This window comes from Scophthalmus maximus, chromosome 12 (assembly GCF_022379125.1).
Source record: "Scophthalmus maximus strain ysfricsl-2021 chromosome 12, ASM2237912v1, whole genome shotgun sequence".
Lineage (NCBI taxonomy): Eukaryota > Metazoa > Chordata > Actinopteri > Pleuronectiformes > Scophthalmidae > Scophthalmus > Scophthalmus maximus.
This window is the reverse complement of record NC_061526.1, coordinates 10,298,589-10,314,520: the sequence shown is the minus strand read 5'-3', so window position 1 is coordinate 10,314,520 and position 15,932 is coordinate 10,298,589. Positions and strand designations below refer to the sequence as shown.

General features: G+C 45.8%; 1 protein-coding gene across 3 annotated transcripts; it reads right to left on the bottom strand.

The window, feature by feature from the left end:
* Window positions 1–698: 698 nt before the first annotated feature.
* On the bottom strand, window positions 699–15,227 carry LOC118290274 (adenylate cyclase type 4). Of its 3 annotated transcripts, none has more exons than XM_035617831.2 (26): window positions 15,029–15,227; window positions 13,091–13,982; window positions 12,346–12,543; window positions 12,111–12,272; window positions 11,607–11,756; window positions 10,119–10,273; window positions 9,625–9,736; window positions 9,384–9,511; window positions 6,856–7,014; window positions 6,620–6,779; window positions 6,149–6,325; window positions 5,997–6,028; window positions 5,851–5,904; window positions 5,394–5,457; window positions 5,214–5,311; window positions 4,646–4,730; window positions 4,365–4,502; window positions 4,165–4,242; window positions 3,746–3,921; window positions 3,207–3,291; window positions 2,960–3,118; window positions 2,491–2,637; window positions 2,285–2,392; window positions 2,042–2,156; window positions 1,711–1,835; window positions 699–1,143 (listed from the first exon to the last, which is right to left on the bottom strand). In XM_035617831.2, the coding sequence occupies exons 2-26, from the start codon at window positions 13,769–13,771 to the stop codon at window positions 1,009–1,011; spliced, it is 3,681 nt and encodes a 1,226-aa protein (XP_035473724.2). In that variant the 5' UTR covers window positions 13,772–13,982; window positions 15,029–15,227; the 3' UTR covers window positions 699–1,008. The 3 variants fall into 3 exon arrangements, with proteins under 3 accessions (XP_035473724.2, XP_035473743.2, XP_035473733.2); XM_035617850.2 differs by lacking the exon at window positions 15,029–15,227 and adding an exon at window positions 14,888–15,021; XM_035617840.2 differs by lacking the exon at window positions 15,029–15,227 and adding an exon at window positions 14,090–14,220.
* Window positions 15,228–15,932: the final 705 nt, after the last annotated feature.

Sequence of the window (15,932 nt, the reverse complement as noted above, 5' to 3'; positions counted from 1 at the left end):
CCGCTTGAGGCTGGCTGCAAAAAGGAGCAAAGCCCCATGTTAAAATGCCCAACTTTACAGCAGAAGTAAACATGTTTACAGCCTGGTTCTAAAAACGGTTTTGGTCCCGATGGCTAAAAAACAACGAAACTATAAATCCACTAATACTAACCACATATAACTGCTCGTAAATTATATTTGCATTAACTTATTAGAATTAAAATATAATGGTGAAAACTACAACCATTATACATCATAAAAAATTGGAGGCATTTTTAAGATAGTGTAGTATAATTTTAGTAACATAAATCGTATTTTCATGTCTTTTCTGCCACTTGCAACGTTGGCTGGGACGACCGATTGTTACCACTCCCAAACCGTGTGCAGCATCAGGGCCGTGGCGCCGGCTAGCATCAGAAGGTAGCATTTAGCCTAGCTCCTTAGCCTCAGCTAACAGGGCAGCTTCGCGGTAGGTGGGAGTGTTTCAGCGGCCGGTCTGCATTCGGCTCACCCACTCTCCACCTCTTGGTCCATATATGGATGAGCCGGGTGAGGGAGGAGTCGTGCCCTGCCAACATGGCGGAACCGCCCACTTTGGGCTTCAAAACCGGCCTGCAGAAACCAATGGGTGACGTCACGGACGCTACGTCCATGTTTATATACAGTCTATGGTAGGATCCCGATACACAAACTATTATTATATTATAAGTAGTAGTAAATCTTTGACACAATGTTGGTATTTTTTTATTAGTTTATAAATAAAATATAAAAATATTTCCCTCTTCCGGAAACTTCTTTGTACATTCACACATTCACAACGTCGCTCATAGATAGGGTTATTATTATTATATTATATCATTATTATTATTATAATATTCATACTTCAACACGTGGACTGTGATACAGAAATAATCTCTTTGGAAAAATACAACTGATTAAAAAGTGCAGTTTTAAATGTGCATCAACTGACTGTTGTGTCTGTGAGTGACACCAGTTCACTGAAACAACCAGTAAAAGGAAGTGATGAGCTCAGAACTGAGGAGATGACTGGTCCATGTTGACAAAGAAGGTGGTGAGTTCCCCTTTGCCCTTGACGTTGACGACTCCTCTGAGCGTGACGCCGTATCCGATGCTCTGCACGACCTCGGCCGTCTCCTCCGTCACCTGAGAGCAGAGAGACAGTGACAGTGAGACACGAACCTCTGACCACGGCTGCGATGGTTCAACTTCCATCTCAGCTCAATATTTCACACGAAGAAAAAAGATGGAAACCAGAAGAAAAAGGGAAATGTCTTGAAGAGTTCAGAAGACGACAACGATAAATGTTGCTGCGTATTGAAGCTTTGATTTGTTTTCACCTCGTGTGATATTTCACGAGCATCTTCAGCCCTTAACGTGTTCACTTTCTGTAAAACCACAAACTGAGGAGCTCAAATTTAATTTGTGAATTAATGATTTAATCCCTGTGATGCAACTTTCATTTTATTTATGTTGGACAAACTGATAAAATATAGATCACAATGTTAAACTGTCATGTCAGTTTATTCATGATGAAAGTCTGAGTCGTCCTGTTCAGTTTTGTTGTCGCTAATGTTTCTGATCTGTGAAATAATATCCAGCAGATTAAATATTTGATCTCCTTGATTCTTGCAATGTACTTATTATTATAGCATGATATTATGTCGGTCTTATCAGAACAGGATGTGTCTGTCTAAGCACTTTGCCTCAGACCTGTATCTTGTCCAACACTCCGGTACTGTCCATCCTGCTCGCCACGTTCACAGAGTTCCCCCAGATGTCATACTGAGGTTTATGAGCTCCAATAACTCCAGCGATCGCCGGTCCGTGGTTTATTCCTGAAGACAGAAAGAGGAATCAATCAGGTACAGTGACACTGACGGAGCTGTGTGTGTTTAATTTGGCAACAGATTAAATATTTATCTGTGTACAAATGAAAAGTGGAAACGATGCACAGGCAACGTTTGTTGTAAATACTATTCTTCATCTCTAAGTGGATCCGTTACGATCATATGAACATTGTGAGGTTTTCTCTCAGACTCACCAATCCGGAGCTTGAAGCTGTTGAAGGAGTGAGTGTTGATGAGCTCCAGTTTGGTCATGAGGGCGAACGCAAACTCCACCATGGCCCGAACGTGACTGCAGGACATCTCGGTTGTCTGCAGGAGGAGCCAGAGGTTACGGTTCAATCACATTCGCAATCAGGAGAATCTTTGACCCACTCGATAATCCACAGCCTGTCTCTACATTTCAGGAGCTACATCTCTGACGATGGGATGTTTCTGACCTTTCTCCCGTCTCCAGGAGGCGAGTGTGTCAGACCCGCCGCAGCCATGTACGTGCTACCGATCGTTTTGATTTTCTCCACCGACGAGAATTTGGGCTTCGAGAGCAGCTGCGTGACAAAGACACAGGAAGAGGCCGAACGTGAGAGAGATGAAAGTCTAGAGTTGAAAGAAGGTGACGCTTTTAATCATGTCTTTCCCCTCGTACCTCATCGAAGTCGGATATGATCTCGTTGAGGAAGCGCAAACACTCCAGACCGTCTCTGTTGGTGCTGCTCTCGCTGTAGAACTCTTTGAACTGAGGCACCGAGGCGAACATCACACACACGCAGTCGTAAGACTGGCTGTACAGATCCTGAACACACAACACATCAGGAGTCCAACCTCTGTTTTCAAAAGGTCTTTGAACCTTTTAACATCATGCTCACGAAGTTTAAATCTGATCTACTTTTGGAATAATTCTTTTCAAAAAGGTTTAAAGGTTCATGTTGTCATTGAAAAATCTACTTTCTCAAAATGTCTCTACGTTCCTCATGAACATACTTGTGTCGTTATGTAAATACATCCAGTGTTCAGTTAGTGCAGCAGCCGATCTCAACTGTATTATTTATAATTCATACAACATGTCTGTTGACTGTACGTGATGAAAGGTTCATAAAGAACTTTGTTTTGCTCACCTGGTTCCGGACCGTCTTGCCCATGAAGAAGGAGGCGACGTGCAGCGGTAGGACGTTCTGCAGCAGCAGCTTGTTCACGTTCTCCATCGTCTCCATCTCCTCACGCTCCGACTGGAAACATCGCTCCAGCAGGAAGTCGACGCGGCAGCTCAGCTCGTCCTGAGGAAGAGGAGGACAACGGCTGAGTGAACATGTGTATATGGAGTTACTTTGTCTCACACACACACACACACACACACACACCTACCTGTCTGGCCAGTATGAGGCACACGATATAAAAGATGACGAGCCAAACCCCGGACATGATCTGTGGATCCTTCAACACTCCAGGCCTGTAAAACACATTCACGTCACCAGAGCCATAATCTCACATAATCTGGACGAACAAACTACTGTGACTCTTTCTTTCCTTCTATCCATGACATCATTCTTCAGAGTATCTCGTATCTGTCCCCGCGAGGCTCTTGAATAAATGATAATGATGTGAAACTCTAGAGCATGATTCACAATCTGAGCGTCTGTGACTTTAGACACAAATATATTCATCTTGTGTCTTTGATTTAACATATTCAGAATATAACTCATTGTAAGAGTTTTTTTATTTCAAGTGTGTAATATGTAGAACTTATTAACAGAAATATATTGTGTTCCAATGTGTGAGTTCATTACAGTTACATGTGGACCCGACTTCCGTGTACGGCGCCACGCGTGGCCACGCGTTGCCAGCGCTGCTGGTTGCAGTTGCAGTTTCGGCAGCAGATGAAAAAATAAGGACACGAAACTCACTTTGAGTTGTTGTACAGCAGGAGGACGAGGCAGCCGGACCTCGGGGCGAACACGTGCAGGAAGAGGGCGAGGTAAACCACCACGGCCAGCGTGAGCAGCAGAGCTTTGACCGACAGGCAGGTCCTGACGAACACGATGACTCCCAGCATGGCCAGCAGGCAGCAGTACAGGTAGTACTGACGTCCGCAGAGAGAAACACTCTTTTAGTTTTACAAAGGTTCAAGAACTAACTAAGAATCTGTCTGGAGGTTGTGAGCTTCTTATTAATAAATGAAGGAAGAGTGAAGATGCTGTTCTGACAAGATCAATTGCTGCATCACATTTGTTCAGGCAACATTTGTCTGATTAATCAGCAAAATCGAATGAATGAAGCATCGCTCAATAAAGAGTGGGTGAAATATTCCTTTAGAGTTTCTCACTGGTCCGGTGTAGAGGTTGAGACCCTCCAGCTCCGTCCTGTTCGTGATGGTGGAGCAGTTGTTCCCAGGCAGGAAAACCTGGAACCAGAAGCAATGTGGTTAAAAGTGAAGACATAAGACAAGAAGGAAAACAGCTGAGAATATAAATTTATAAAAGACAAAAAGGAGACGATGGCAAACTAATGAAAAGGGGAGCTCACGAAGTTGAGGATTGCCATGAGCAGGGTGATGAGCACACACAGAGCGACCACGAAGAGTCGCAGCGCCGCCCTGGTGGAGAGGCCTCGCGACAGTCCTGATATCCACTGGACGCCCACGGGCATCTTGGAGCGCCACTTCTGAAAACAGGGAAACATCCACACACATTTCATATGTGCAGCAAAAACAGAAACCTATGGTAATGAATTGATTTTCATATTTCAGGAAGGCTATGATGGACTTGAATTCATGTGTACATTATGAAAGATGGATGTTTGTTTACCTCCAGGTATCCCGTGAAGGCGATGGACAGGAGCAGCACCAGCACCGGGAACGTGGCTCCGTAGGACACGGCCATCTCAAAGTTGCTGGAAGGAGCCAGATCGTTTGTTTCATTGACTCAATTCTTTTGCTCCTGATTTAATAAAGATGTTTGTTGACAAATAACAGACACGATGACAACAGAGGTGACGGCCAATCAGATCAGCGTGAGTGGGTTTTATTACACCTGGTGTCTTTGTGTTGATGAACGACAGGTCTCCTCTGAAAATGAAGCCAAAATGTCCCCGAGACGGGCGCCGCCACCTTGCACTTTTCTGGTCATCTGTAGCCAGAGTGATCGTGGTGTGAGGTCACGCTCTCAACCAATCACGAGTCTCAGCTGTCAGTCGTGACGTTTCCCCACGAATGTGAACACTTGGGCTTAGGACCTATACTGCAGCCAACCACCAGGGGGCGATCCAGATGTTTTGTCTCCACTTTAGAGGAGCTGTTGTGTCGTCCATCTTTATTTACAGTAAACGATCATGTAAGAAACTCACACGTTGTTGGATGTATGAATGAGAACTCACTTTTTAGAGACGAGCATCTGGACGGCGAAGAGAGTGACGAAGATCAGAGCGATGCAGCTGATGGAGTGATGCAGACCCGTCACCTCGGAAACCCTGAACTGAACCGCCACTGTTACTTGCACATTCAACATTCTAACCCAACTGAATAAACACAAACTGATCTGAGAGCAGAGACTCTACCTGCTTCTCCAGACTGAGGTCGTTGAACAGCAGAGTCAAACAGTTGAGCTTCTTCGCTCGTCGCCTGAAGCACAAAACAAAAGAAGAAACAGAGGACGGAAGGACGGAGGTGAGGAAACTACGGAGCCCTGGAAGGGACATGGAGGGAAACAGCTGTAATGAAACTACTGCAGTTGCTAATGAATTAGGTCAGAGATGAGAGCGTCGTCGCCTCTCACTTAATTTGAACCCAATCAGTGATTTAATGTTTTTACATCTGAGGCCGATCTCAGAATCAATCTGTGAACGTGACCCGGAAGCACAATAAAGTTATGAGAGATTTCACAAAACGTTGTTAGATTCTGTTGTACATCTCTTTTTCCATAGGAAACAAGCCCAGTCATGATGAAGTGATGGTCTCTCCGTGCAGATGAATATGGTCACAGACTGTTGATGAAGCCGGAGCAGCAGAACTCACCCTGCAGTGTTCAGAGTGTCCAGTGACCCGCGAACACCGTGGTCCACAACCAGACTGTGGAACAACAGGAAGCTGTTAGACACAACACTGAACACGTCTGATCATGATCCATGAATTAATGTTGATGATATGTGGGGGTGATTCACCAGGAAGGGTTGTTCTGGCAGGGAGGTCTGTCCTGAAGCAGAGCAACACACACACACACACACCATCTCTTTAAAATACACAAACCACACTCAGGGGAGAAACACACGACCGAAGGGGGTCGGTAACATCAGCAGATTAAACTGATCCATACGGCAGTGGGCTGTGATTGGCTCGTGGCCACACTGGAGGGGACGGCCGTCTTCTTGGAGGGCGTGGCTTCAGGGTTGCTCAGGTCAGCGAAGGGGTGAATGTTCCTCCACGACTGCAGGTACTGAGACATCCGGACCGATGCCCGCTGCCTGGGCTCGCCGGACGCCACGGCGCTCGGCTGAAATCAGAAGAGTGATTATGTTTGTAACTGAAGGTGATTGGTTAGATCTCATCTACAGGTGGATCCAGATCCAGGTGGGGGATTGTTCCTCTAGAGATCAGTGCCTTGCTCAACAGCACATCAGTTAACCACAGATCAATACTCAGTGTCCCGCCTCCTGTTGTCAGGGATCAAACCGAGACCCAGAAGGTTTTACAGTTGCTTAATTTAAAATATGATTTTTGAGTTTTGAAAAGACCATAAATATAAAACATAACCACACATCTGGAATAAACGTTGAAGACCACCGACCAGTTTGGGCCTCTTGGAGACGCCGTCGGGTTTGCGAGGATCAATCACCAGGAAGGTGTTTCTTCCGTCCAGAAGAGCGTCTCGACTCCCCCCGTTCCCCTCCTCCACTTGGTACGCTCCATTCAGGTGCTGCAGCGTCTCCGCCGTGATGTGGACTCGTCTGTCAATAAGAATGATGCTCATTATTTGTTTAATAATTTCATCAAATGATTTAGAGGAATAAAACAAGGACTCACCCAGGCAGACCTCCAGACTCCATGTGGTTGGCTAACGTCACGTCATGTGACCACACGTCGTACTGCCACTTCTGCAGGCCGATCACGCCACAGAGCACGTAGCCCGTGTGGACGCCCACACGCATGCTGATCTCAACACCTGTGGCCTCGCGCAGTTTACTACGAACACACACGCGCACACGTGTTGCTTTCTGTCAATCATCCATCAGATTATATGAAAAGTCAAACTATGTTGTTTTAAATGTGGAAAAAGGAAGAAGTGGATTTAGTGAAGAGACAAAACTAAATGAACTCAATCTCAGATGTTAAATCTGGATCTTTCTGGAACATGGACATCAAGGATTTAAACACCAGACGTGTTTCTGTTTCATCACATAATAAAATCTGTTTCAAATTCCATAAAACTCCCTAAAACCAAATAAATACGTCCTCATCCTGTGACTGTGGTTTCAGCTGTAAAGGAATAACGTGTCAGATGCAGAAGGATAACGTGAAATCAGCCTCTCGTCACAAAACAACAACTCAATCTTATATTAACATTCCCGGAGTGACAGAGAGGATGGAGACGACAGTTCAGCTGTGACTGTGTGTCAGTGACTGTGTGTCAGTGACTGTGTGTCAGTGACTGTGTGTCAGTGACTGTGGGTCAGTGACTGTGGGTCAGTGACTGTGGGTCAGTGGGTCAGTGACTGTGTGTCAGTGACTGTGTGTCAGTGACTGTGGGTCAGTGACTGTGGGTCAGTGACTGTGGGTCAGTGACTGTGGGTCAGTGGGTCAGTGACTGTGGGTCAGTGACTGTGGGTCAGTGACTGTGAGTCAGTGACTGTGGGTCAGTGACTGTGGGTCAGTGACTGTGTGTCAGTGACTGTGGGTCAGTGACTGTGGGTCAGTGACTGTGGGTCAGTGGGTCAGTGACTGTGGGTCAGTGACTGTGGGTCAGTGACTGTGGGTCAGTGGGTCAGTGACTGTGGGTGAGTGGGTCAGTGGGTCAGTGACTGTGTGTCAGTGACTGTGTGTCAGTGACTGTGGGTCAGTGGGTCAGTGACTGTGGGTCAGTGACTGTGTGTCAGTGACTGTGAGTCAGTGACTGTGGGTCAGTGACTGTGGGTCAGTGACTGTGGGTCAGTGCGTCAGTGACTGTGGGCGAGTGGGTCAGTGACTGTGGGTCAGTGACTGTGTGTCAGTGACTGTGTGTCAGTGACTGTGAGTCAGTGACTGTGGGTCAGTGACTGTGGGTCAGTGGGTCAGTGACTGTGGGTGAGTGGGTCAGTGGGTCAGTGACTGTGTGTCAGTGACTGTGTGTCAGTGACTGTGGGTCAGTGACTGTGGGTCAGTGGGTCAGTGACTGTGGGTCAGTGGGTCAGTGACTGTGGGTCAGTGACTGTGTGTCAGTGACTGTGGGTCAGTGACTGTGGGTCAGTGGGTCAGTGACTGTGGGTCAGTGACTGTGTGTCAGTGACTGTGGGTCAGTGACTGTGGGTCAGTGGGTCAGTGACTGTGAGTCAGTGACTGTGGGTCAGTGACTGTGGGTCAGTGACTGTGAGTCATTGACTGTGGGTCAGTGACTGTGGGTCAGTGGGTCAGTGACTGTGGGTCAGTGACTGTGGGTCAGTGACTGTGTGTCAGTGACTGTGTGTCAGTGACTGTGAGTCAGTGACTGTGGGTCAGTGACTGTGGGTCAGTGGGTCAGTGACTGTGGGTGAGTGGGTCAGTGGGTCAGTGACTGTGTGTCAGTGACTGTGGGTCAGTGACTGTGGGTCAGTGGGTCAGTGACTGTGGGTGAGTGGGTCAGTGACTGTGTGTCAGTGACTGTGTGTCAGTGACTGTGTGTCAGTGACTGTGGGTCAGTGACTGTGGGTCAGTGGGTCAGTGACTGTGGGTCAGTGACTGTGTGTCAGTGACTGTGGGTCAGTGACTGTGGGTCAGTGACTTTGTGTCAGTGACTGTGAGTCAGTGACTGTGGGTCAGTGGGTCAGTGAATGTGAGTCAGTGACTGTGGGTCAGTGACTGCGGGTCAGTGACTGTGAGTCATTGACTGTGGGTCAGTGACTGTGGGTCAGTGACTGTGAGTCATTGACTGTGGGTCAGTGACTGTGGGTCAGTGGGTCAGTGACTGTGGGTCAGTGACTGTGGGTCAGTGACTGTGGGTGAGTGGGTCAGTGGGTCAGTGACTGTGGGTGAGTGGGTCAGTGGGTCAGTGACTGTGGGTCAGTGACTGTGAGTCATTGACTGTGGGTCAGTGGGTCACTGACTGTGGGTCAGTGACTGTGGGTCAGTGACTGTGAGTCATTGACTGTGGGTCAGTGACTGTGGGTCAGTGACTGTGAGTCAGTGACTGTGGGTCAGTGACTGTGGGTCAGTGACTGTGAGTCAGTGACTGTGGGTCAGTGACTGTGGGTCAGTGACTGTGGGTCAGTGGGTCAGTGACTGTGAGTCAGTGACTGTGGGTCAGTGGGTCACTGACTGTGGGTCAGTGACTGTGGGTGAGTGGGTCAGTGGGTCTGTGACTGTGGGTCAGTAGGTCGGACCTGATGGCGGTGCACATGTCCAGTCCCATCTGGACACAGTTGCGGGCGTGAGAGGGGATGGGGTCGGGCAGACCGGACACGCAGTAGTAACAGTCTCCCAGGATCTTGATGCGAAGACATCCGTTCTTCTGAAGAAGAGAAGATCAGACAGGAAGTTCAGAGCTGTCACAGAACTGTTGTTGTTGTTGTTTATATATATAGGGTTCAGGGGGGTTAGGGGAACCCTAGATGAATGTTTCACCTTGGCGATGTCGTCGAATCGACCAAAGAGCTTGTTGAGCACCGCGACCAGCTCCTCCGGAGAACAGACGCTCGCCAGCTTCGTGAAGCCCACGATGTCGGCGTACAGGATACTGAACAAACCCCACAGCAAATATGATATTATATATTACTATATTCAATTATACATCTGTACATGATTCTATATACAGAGATCATATATCTTTTACAAGTGGAACTTTCTCAATCTATGTCTACATGCTTTATGTATTTAAATACTGACAGAAACATATGATAGTGACGAAGTATAAAATACCACCGGGGTAATATCGAGCCATGAACCATCGATATTTAAATACATGAACATTATTGTACAGTCAAAGTCTAATTACAGCTTTAATCATCAAGTTGTCATAGAACCAACGAGTCTGAGTTCTGATTTGACCATTATAAAAGAATGAATGGAACATATGAGCTGTATGAAATATGATATGAGAGGTATGAATGTGTTTTCACCTGACGTCTTTGTGTCTGCGGATGTAGAGGCTGTGGAAGTTGTGGAAGTTGGACTCGTTCTCCTTGTCGCCCTTCGGCTTGGACAGACGCTTTATCACCTCCGTCTTCAGCTCCATGGCGATGTAGCGTGGCAACACAGACAAGAGCAGCTGCTCCTGTCGCCGGGGACAACAAGACAGAGGTCAGAGGTCACAATCTGTTGACTTCACAAATCATGTTTCATCTGTTGCTCTGCTCTGTTGCATCTGTTCTGTTGCTGCTGAGCTGCACACGAGTGAATCATTAATCTACTGACCAGATATATAACATCAGGATAATCTACAGACCAGATATATAACATCAGGATAATCTACTGACCAGATATATAACATTAAGATAATCTATTGACCAGATATATAACATCAGGATAATCTACAGACCAGATATATAACATCAGGATAATCTACTGACCAGATATATAACATTAAGATAATCTACTGACCAGATATATAACATCAGGATAATCTACAGATATATAACATCAGGATAATCTACAGATATATAACATCAGGATAATCTACAGACCACATATATAACATCAGGATAATCTACAGACCAGATATATAACATCAGGATAATCTACTGACCAGATATATAACATTAAGATAATCTACTGACCAGATATATAACATCAGGATAATCTACAGATATATAACATCAGGATAATCTACAGACCACATATATAACATCAGGATAATCTACAGACCACATATATAACATCAGGATAATCTACTGACCAGCCATATAACATTAAGATAATCTACTGACCAGATATATAACATCAATATAATCTACTGACCAGATATATAACATCAGGATAATCTACTGACCAGATATATAACATTAAAATAATCTACAGACCAGATATATAACATCAGGATAATCTACTGACCAGATATTAAACATCAGGATAATCTATTTACCAGATATATAACATCAGGATAATCTACAGACCAGATATATAACAATAAAATAATCTACAGACCAGATATATAACATCAGGATAATCTACAGACCAGATATATAACAATAAGATAATCTACTGACCAGATATATAACATTAAGATAATCTACTGACCAGATATATAACATCAATATAATCTACTGACCAGATATATGACATCGGGATAATCTACAGATATAAAACATCAAGATAATCTACTGACCAGACATATAACATCAGGATAATCTACTGATCAGATATATAACATTAAGATAATCTACTGACCAGATATATAACATCAAGATAATCTACTGACCAGATATATAACATCAGGATAATCTACTGTTCAGGTATATAACATCATCCTGATGTTGTAAAACCATTTCTCAAATTTACAATTCTGGAATTTTTTTTTTTCTTTTCACTATTTCCTGTTTGACAGTGAAGCAGCTGTGGACGAAAGATATTCTGATGGTTTTGAGTGAAGTTTGCAGATAAACAATAACCTGCTGATATTTCCTTATCTCCTTCTGGGAGCGAATGCGGCTGAACTGCTCTCTCTTCTGATTGGATATCCTGAGGTCGTGCTCCGTCGTCCACAGGTGGAACATCCCGACGCAGTTCACACACACGAACAGGATCGCGTTCGCTACGAGCTGAGACGGATTATTATTATCATCGCTGAACACTCACATTTATTATGTTTTATGTAAATAGTGAAGAGCCAGACTCTGATATCTGATCCTGGATTTTTGGAACAGATTATTTGCATTGTTTCCATGGCAACCGTGAACGCTGCTAGTCACAAACCAGGAAACAGTTTGGAGCCGAGTCGAATCAGCTTCACACATGATTTGAATTTGGAGGATTATTGTTTGTTCATGCACAATCTCTTTTTACATTTTACAACATTTACATTTTTAGCCTTCATGTGAACAAACTGTGGTCAACACTAAAAATAATAAATCCTAATTAAACGGCATGATGTTTCTACAGTTTGATGGTTTCACCTGCACAGCCAGGTCCGGAGTCTCCGGGCTCCTGACGGGGACGTAGACGCTGACGATGATGATGTGCGACACACTGGTGCCGATACCGACCATCAGAGCCCAGGCCAGAGAGAGAGGCAGCACCGTGTAGACGCTCAGAGACAGGAAGAGGAAGAACGCCACCTGAGGACCAACCAGAGGTCAGAGGTCAGAGAAGGAACGTCCAGGACTCTTTGTCTCTCTACTCCCGTCTCACCTGTTCCCACGTGGTGACCGGTCCTCCAGTGAAGAGGAAGACGATGGCGGTGGTGTACAGCGACCCCCAGACGAAGAGGGCCAGGGCCCCCCCACAGCGCCTCACGGTGGCCAGCCACGGCAGACAGACGAGCAGGACGGCGCTCAGACACAGAACCACACACACGGCGGACAGAGCGGCGACGTGCGTCCGGACATCCTGAGAGGAGACGGACGAGATCACTGATCAAATACAAACACGTCTTTAAACGTTCTTCATTTCATCATCTTTTAATCGAACAATGTCTTCACTCATTTATTATATCCAAAAATAAATTTGCTTCATTAAGGATCAAAAGTCCGGTTGAGTTTCAAACGGTAAAATGTTTCAATCTGAGGATGAAAACGATGAGGGAGTGTGTGTGTGTGTGTGTGTGTCTCACCCTCCCTGTGGCGAGGATGAGGACGATGAGGGAGTGTGTGTGTGTGTGTGTGTGTGTGTGTGTGTGTGTGTGTGTGTGTGTGTGTGTGTGTGTGTGTGTGTGTCTCACCCTCCCTGTGGCGAGGATGAGGACGATGAGGGAGTGTGTGTGTGTGTGTGTGTCTCACCCTCCCTGTGGCGAGGATGAGGACGATGAGGGAGTGTGTGTGTGTGTGTGTGTGTGTGTGTGTGTGTGTGTGTGTGTGTGTGTGTGTGTCTCACCCTCCCTGTGGCGAGGATGAGGATGATGAGGGAGTGTGTGTGTGTGTGTGTGTGTGTGTCTCACCCTCCCTGTAGCGAGGATGAGGACGATGATGGACACACAGAAAGCCAGAGACAGCACCAGACCAGACAACATGGCCGGCGTCTCCTCCACACACTGCAGGAAGCCTCGGTGCGTCGCCTGGTAGCAGCAAAACACTCCGTCCTTCACACTCTGCCTGGACCTGTTGCTCCGTCCGTCCTCGTCCTCCCACCCGCCGTCCACGCTGTCTCTCGCCTGGTACGTAGACGAACTGCTGCAGAACGAGATCTCTGATTTTCGTTTCACTTTGGAGGGAGCGTTGGAATCGCTCCCATCTGAGCTGAGCTCAGGGAAACCGGGGTTAGAGTTCGTCTTTTCCAACGAGCTTCCATCGAGCTCAAACACCTCGTCGTCACAGACGTCCACCTGTCTGTCACGGGGTGAGTTGACCTGGGGGTCATGACCCGGGGCCTTCAGGGTCACAGCGACAGGATCGGGGGCCTGAGCGGTTCTCACCACACCCAACTCCACAGAACCCCGGGACTGACCCGGTCCAGAACCGTCTTCTCCTCTCACACCGTGAACGTCGCTGAGTTCACCGAGCTCCAGGACGTCGCCCCCGGGGACTTTGTCCTCGTCACTGCACACGAGCACCACGTCTCCAGGCCCGGCCCGCTCATGGGGCCCCGCCCCCTCCTGAAGACCTCCGGTCTCGTCTGGCATGTCGACCTGCGAGGGTCAGTCGAGTGGTCGTCTTGTGTCTCTGCTGGTCAGTGTCTCACATGGTCACACACACTCGCACAGTGTCACTGAGCAGAGAGTGATGATGATGATGTTGATGATGAAGATGAAGATGATCGTGTCTCGCGTTCTCACAGGTCACACAGCTTCTTTAAGGTCCCAAAGCCATTCCTCTGACAAGCATTAATCCAGACTGCAAGAAGAAAAAAAACTGATTACAACAAAAAAATACGACAACATCATCAACAATATGAACAATATGAACGTTATGAACAACATCAGCGTCAAACAGAAACAGACCTGAGGAACATTTCGTGTTTCAGGCGACTGAGGAAGTTTCACCTGTGCGCGGTTTTAATTTGTCTCGTCATTTCCCCGTTATGCAAAACAACTTGTTTGTCGAGCTGCAGCCTCCACACACACACACACACACACACACACACACACAGGTGTGTACAGTATGTAGCGACGCGCCCAGAGAACATGAAGAACAGTTCTTCCTTGTTACCACGACGACCCCCTTTGATGTCCGCACACACTGGTTCTTGTTGACCCTCCTCGTGTGACTCAGATCACAGACACTCGGTCTCATTTACGTCCAAACTGAGCCTCTTCACATTGAAGTAAGCTGGTATCCATATTTATATTCGTTTGATTCTTAATGTTCCACAGTGACTGAAGTTTCAGGGTTGAAAACACAGTTTATCATCTTCTCTAAGTGAAATATTTCATATTCTGACAGTAAACTTTGGCTCCAACTCACTTATTGATGAACCTGCGAGTTCTTTTGAAATGAATCCATCAGACTGATCATTAAAATCAAAACGTTTGAAAATCACAAATTAACAAACAGAAGCAACAAATCCTCAAATCTCAAATTCAAATTTACAATAAAAAGTTCTCTTCTGTTGAATCAATCATCAACTGACTAAACTGATCAAATTAATATGACAGATATTTCTGATCAAGTTATTAATCTCTGACATCTCCAACATTCAATGTTTTGAAACGGAAAGATGTTTATCATTAATGTTCATCTGTGGCAGCAGGTTTCATCTGTAAATGGAATAAATATTCATTAATTGATCAGATTATTACCTTTAAGACGTTGTTGTCCGGTGATTTATCGACCAGCTCAAGTTATGAATATGAATATGATCGGTTCGCTCATTTATGTAACTCGACTCTGAAGCGAGTTAAAGGAAGTGAACGTGTCGCGAAGATGAAGAACATTCTCACCTGAGTGTCTCGCTCCTCTTCCTCATCCTCTTCCTCCAGCTGTCATTCAAACTCTTCGCACGCGCCTTAAAAAGTCAAATTGATCTTTTTTCCCCTGAAAACACGCGCGAGGAGCTCCTGCGTGTCTCCGCGCGCGAGGACGGTGCGAGGGAGGCGGGTGCACGCGACCACGAGCACGAGCACAGAGCAAAGTCACAGACAAGTGAACGCACCACGGTCAGGCTCCACGTGACCTCTGACCTCCAGACTTAAAGGGGTCTAACATCTTGGGCCCGATGTCTCAGGTGAGGTCCTGGTTCCGTCTCATCGTCTCATGGTCACGAGAAGCTGGTGGACTTTATGGTCCTTTACTCTCCGTAAGTCAGCGTCTAACTCTGGCTGAGGTTATTACCCACAGTTCATAGCGTTGTGACGTGGAACACTGGGTGAACAGGGGGAAAAAGGTGAACAACCTCATGGAAAAAAGAAAAACATGCATGAATTATTTACCAATGCCCTGGTCCTCTGTAAGACAAGAGCCTGATCATGTTCACATCCTGTTGCTTCCGCAAGTTTGATTCTTTATTTGTTTGACTTTTCATTGAAATATGTACAAAACAATTGGCATCATTCATTTAGAAAAATATCAAAGCATAAAGTATTTCTCAAACGGAAGAGGATATTAATTTACACATTCAATTGAACATTGAACATAAAAATAAATATACAAGAGGAATAAAAATCTTATAAAACTTCCTTCAATCAGTTTCTCAGACTTTAAGTACAATTTAAACTTTTATTAGTTTATTTATTAGAAAATAATAAACTTTTGAACCAAATATAACCAAATGTTATAGAATCTCTTGAGGAATCTGGACATGATGAAGTGTTTCGTCTCATTCACTTGAGAATTTCAAGACAACAT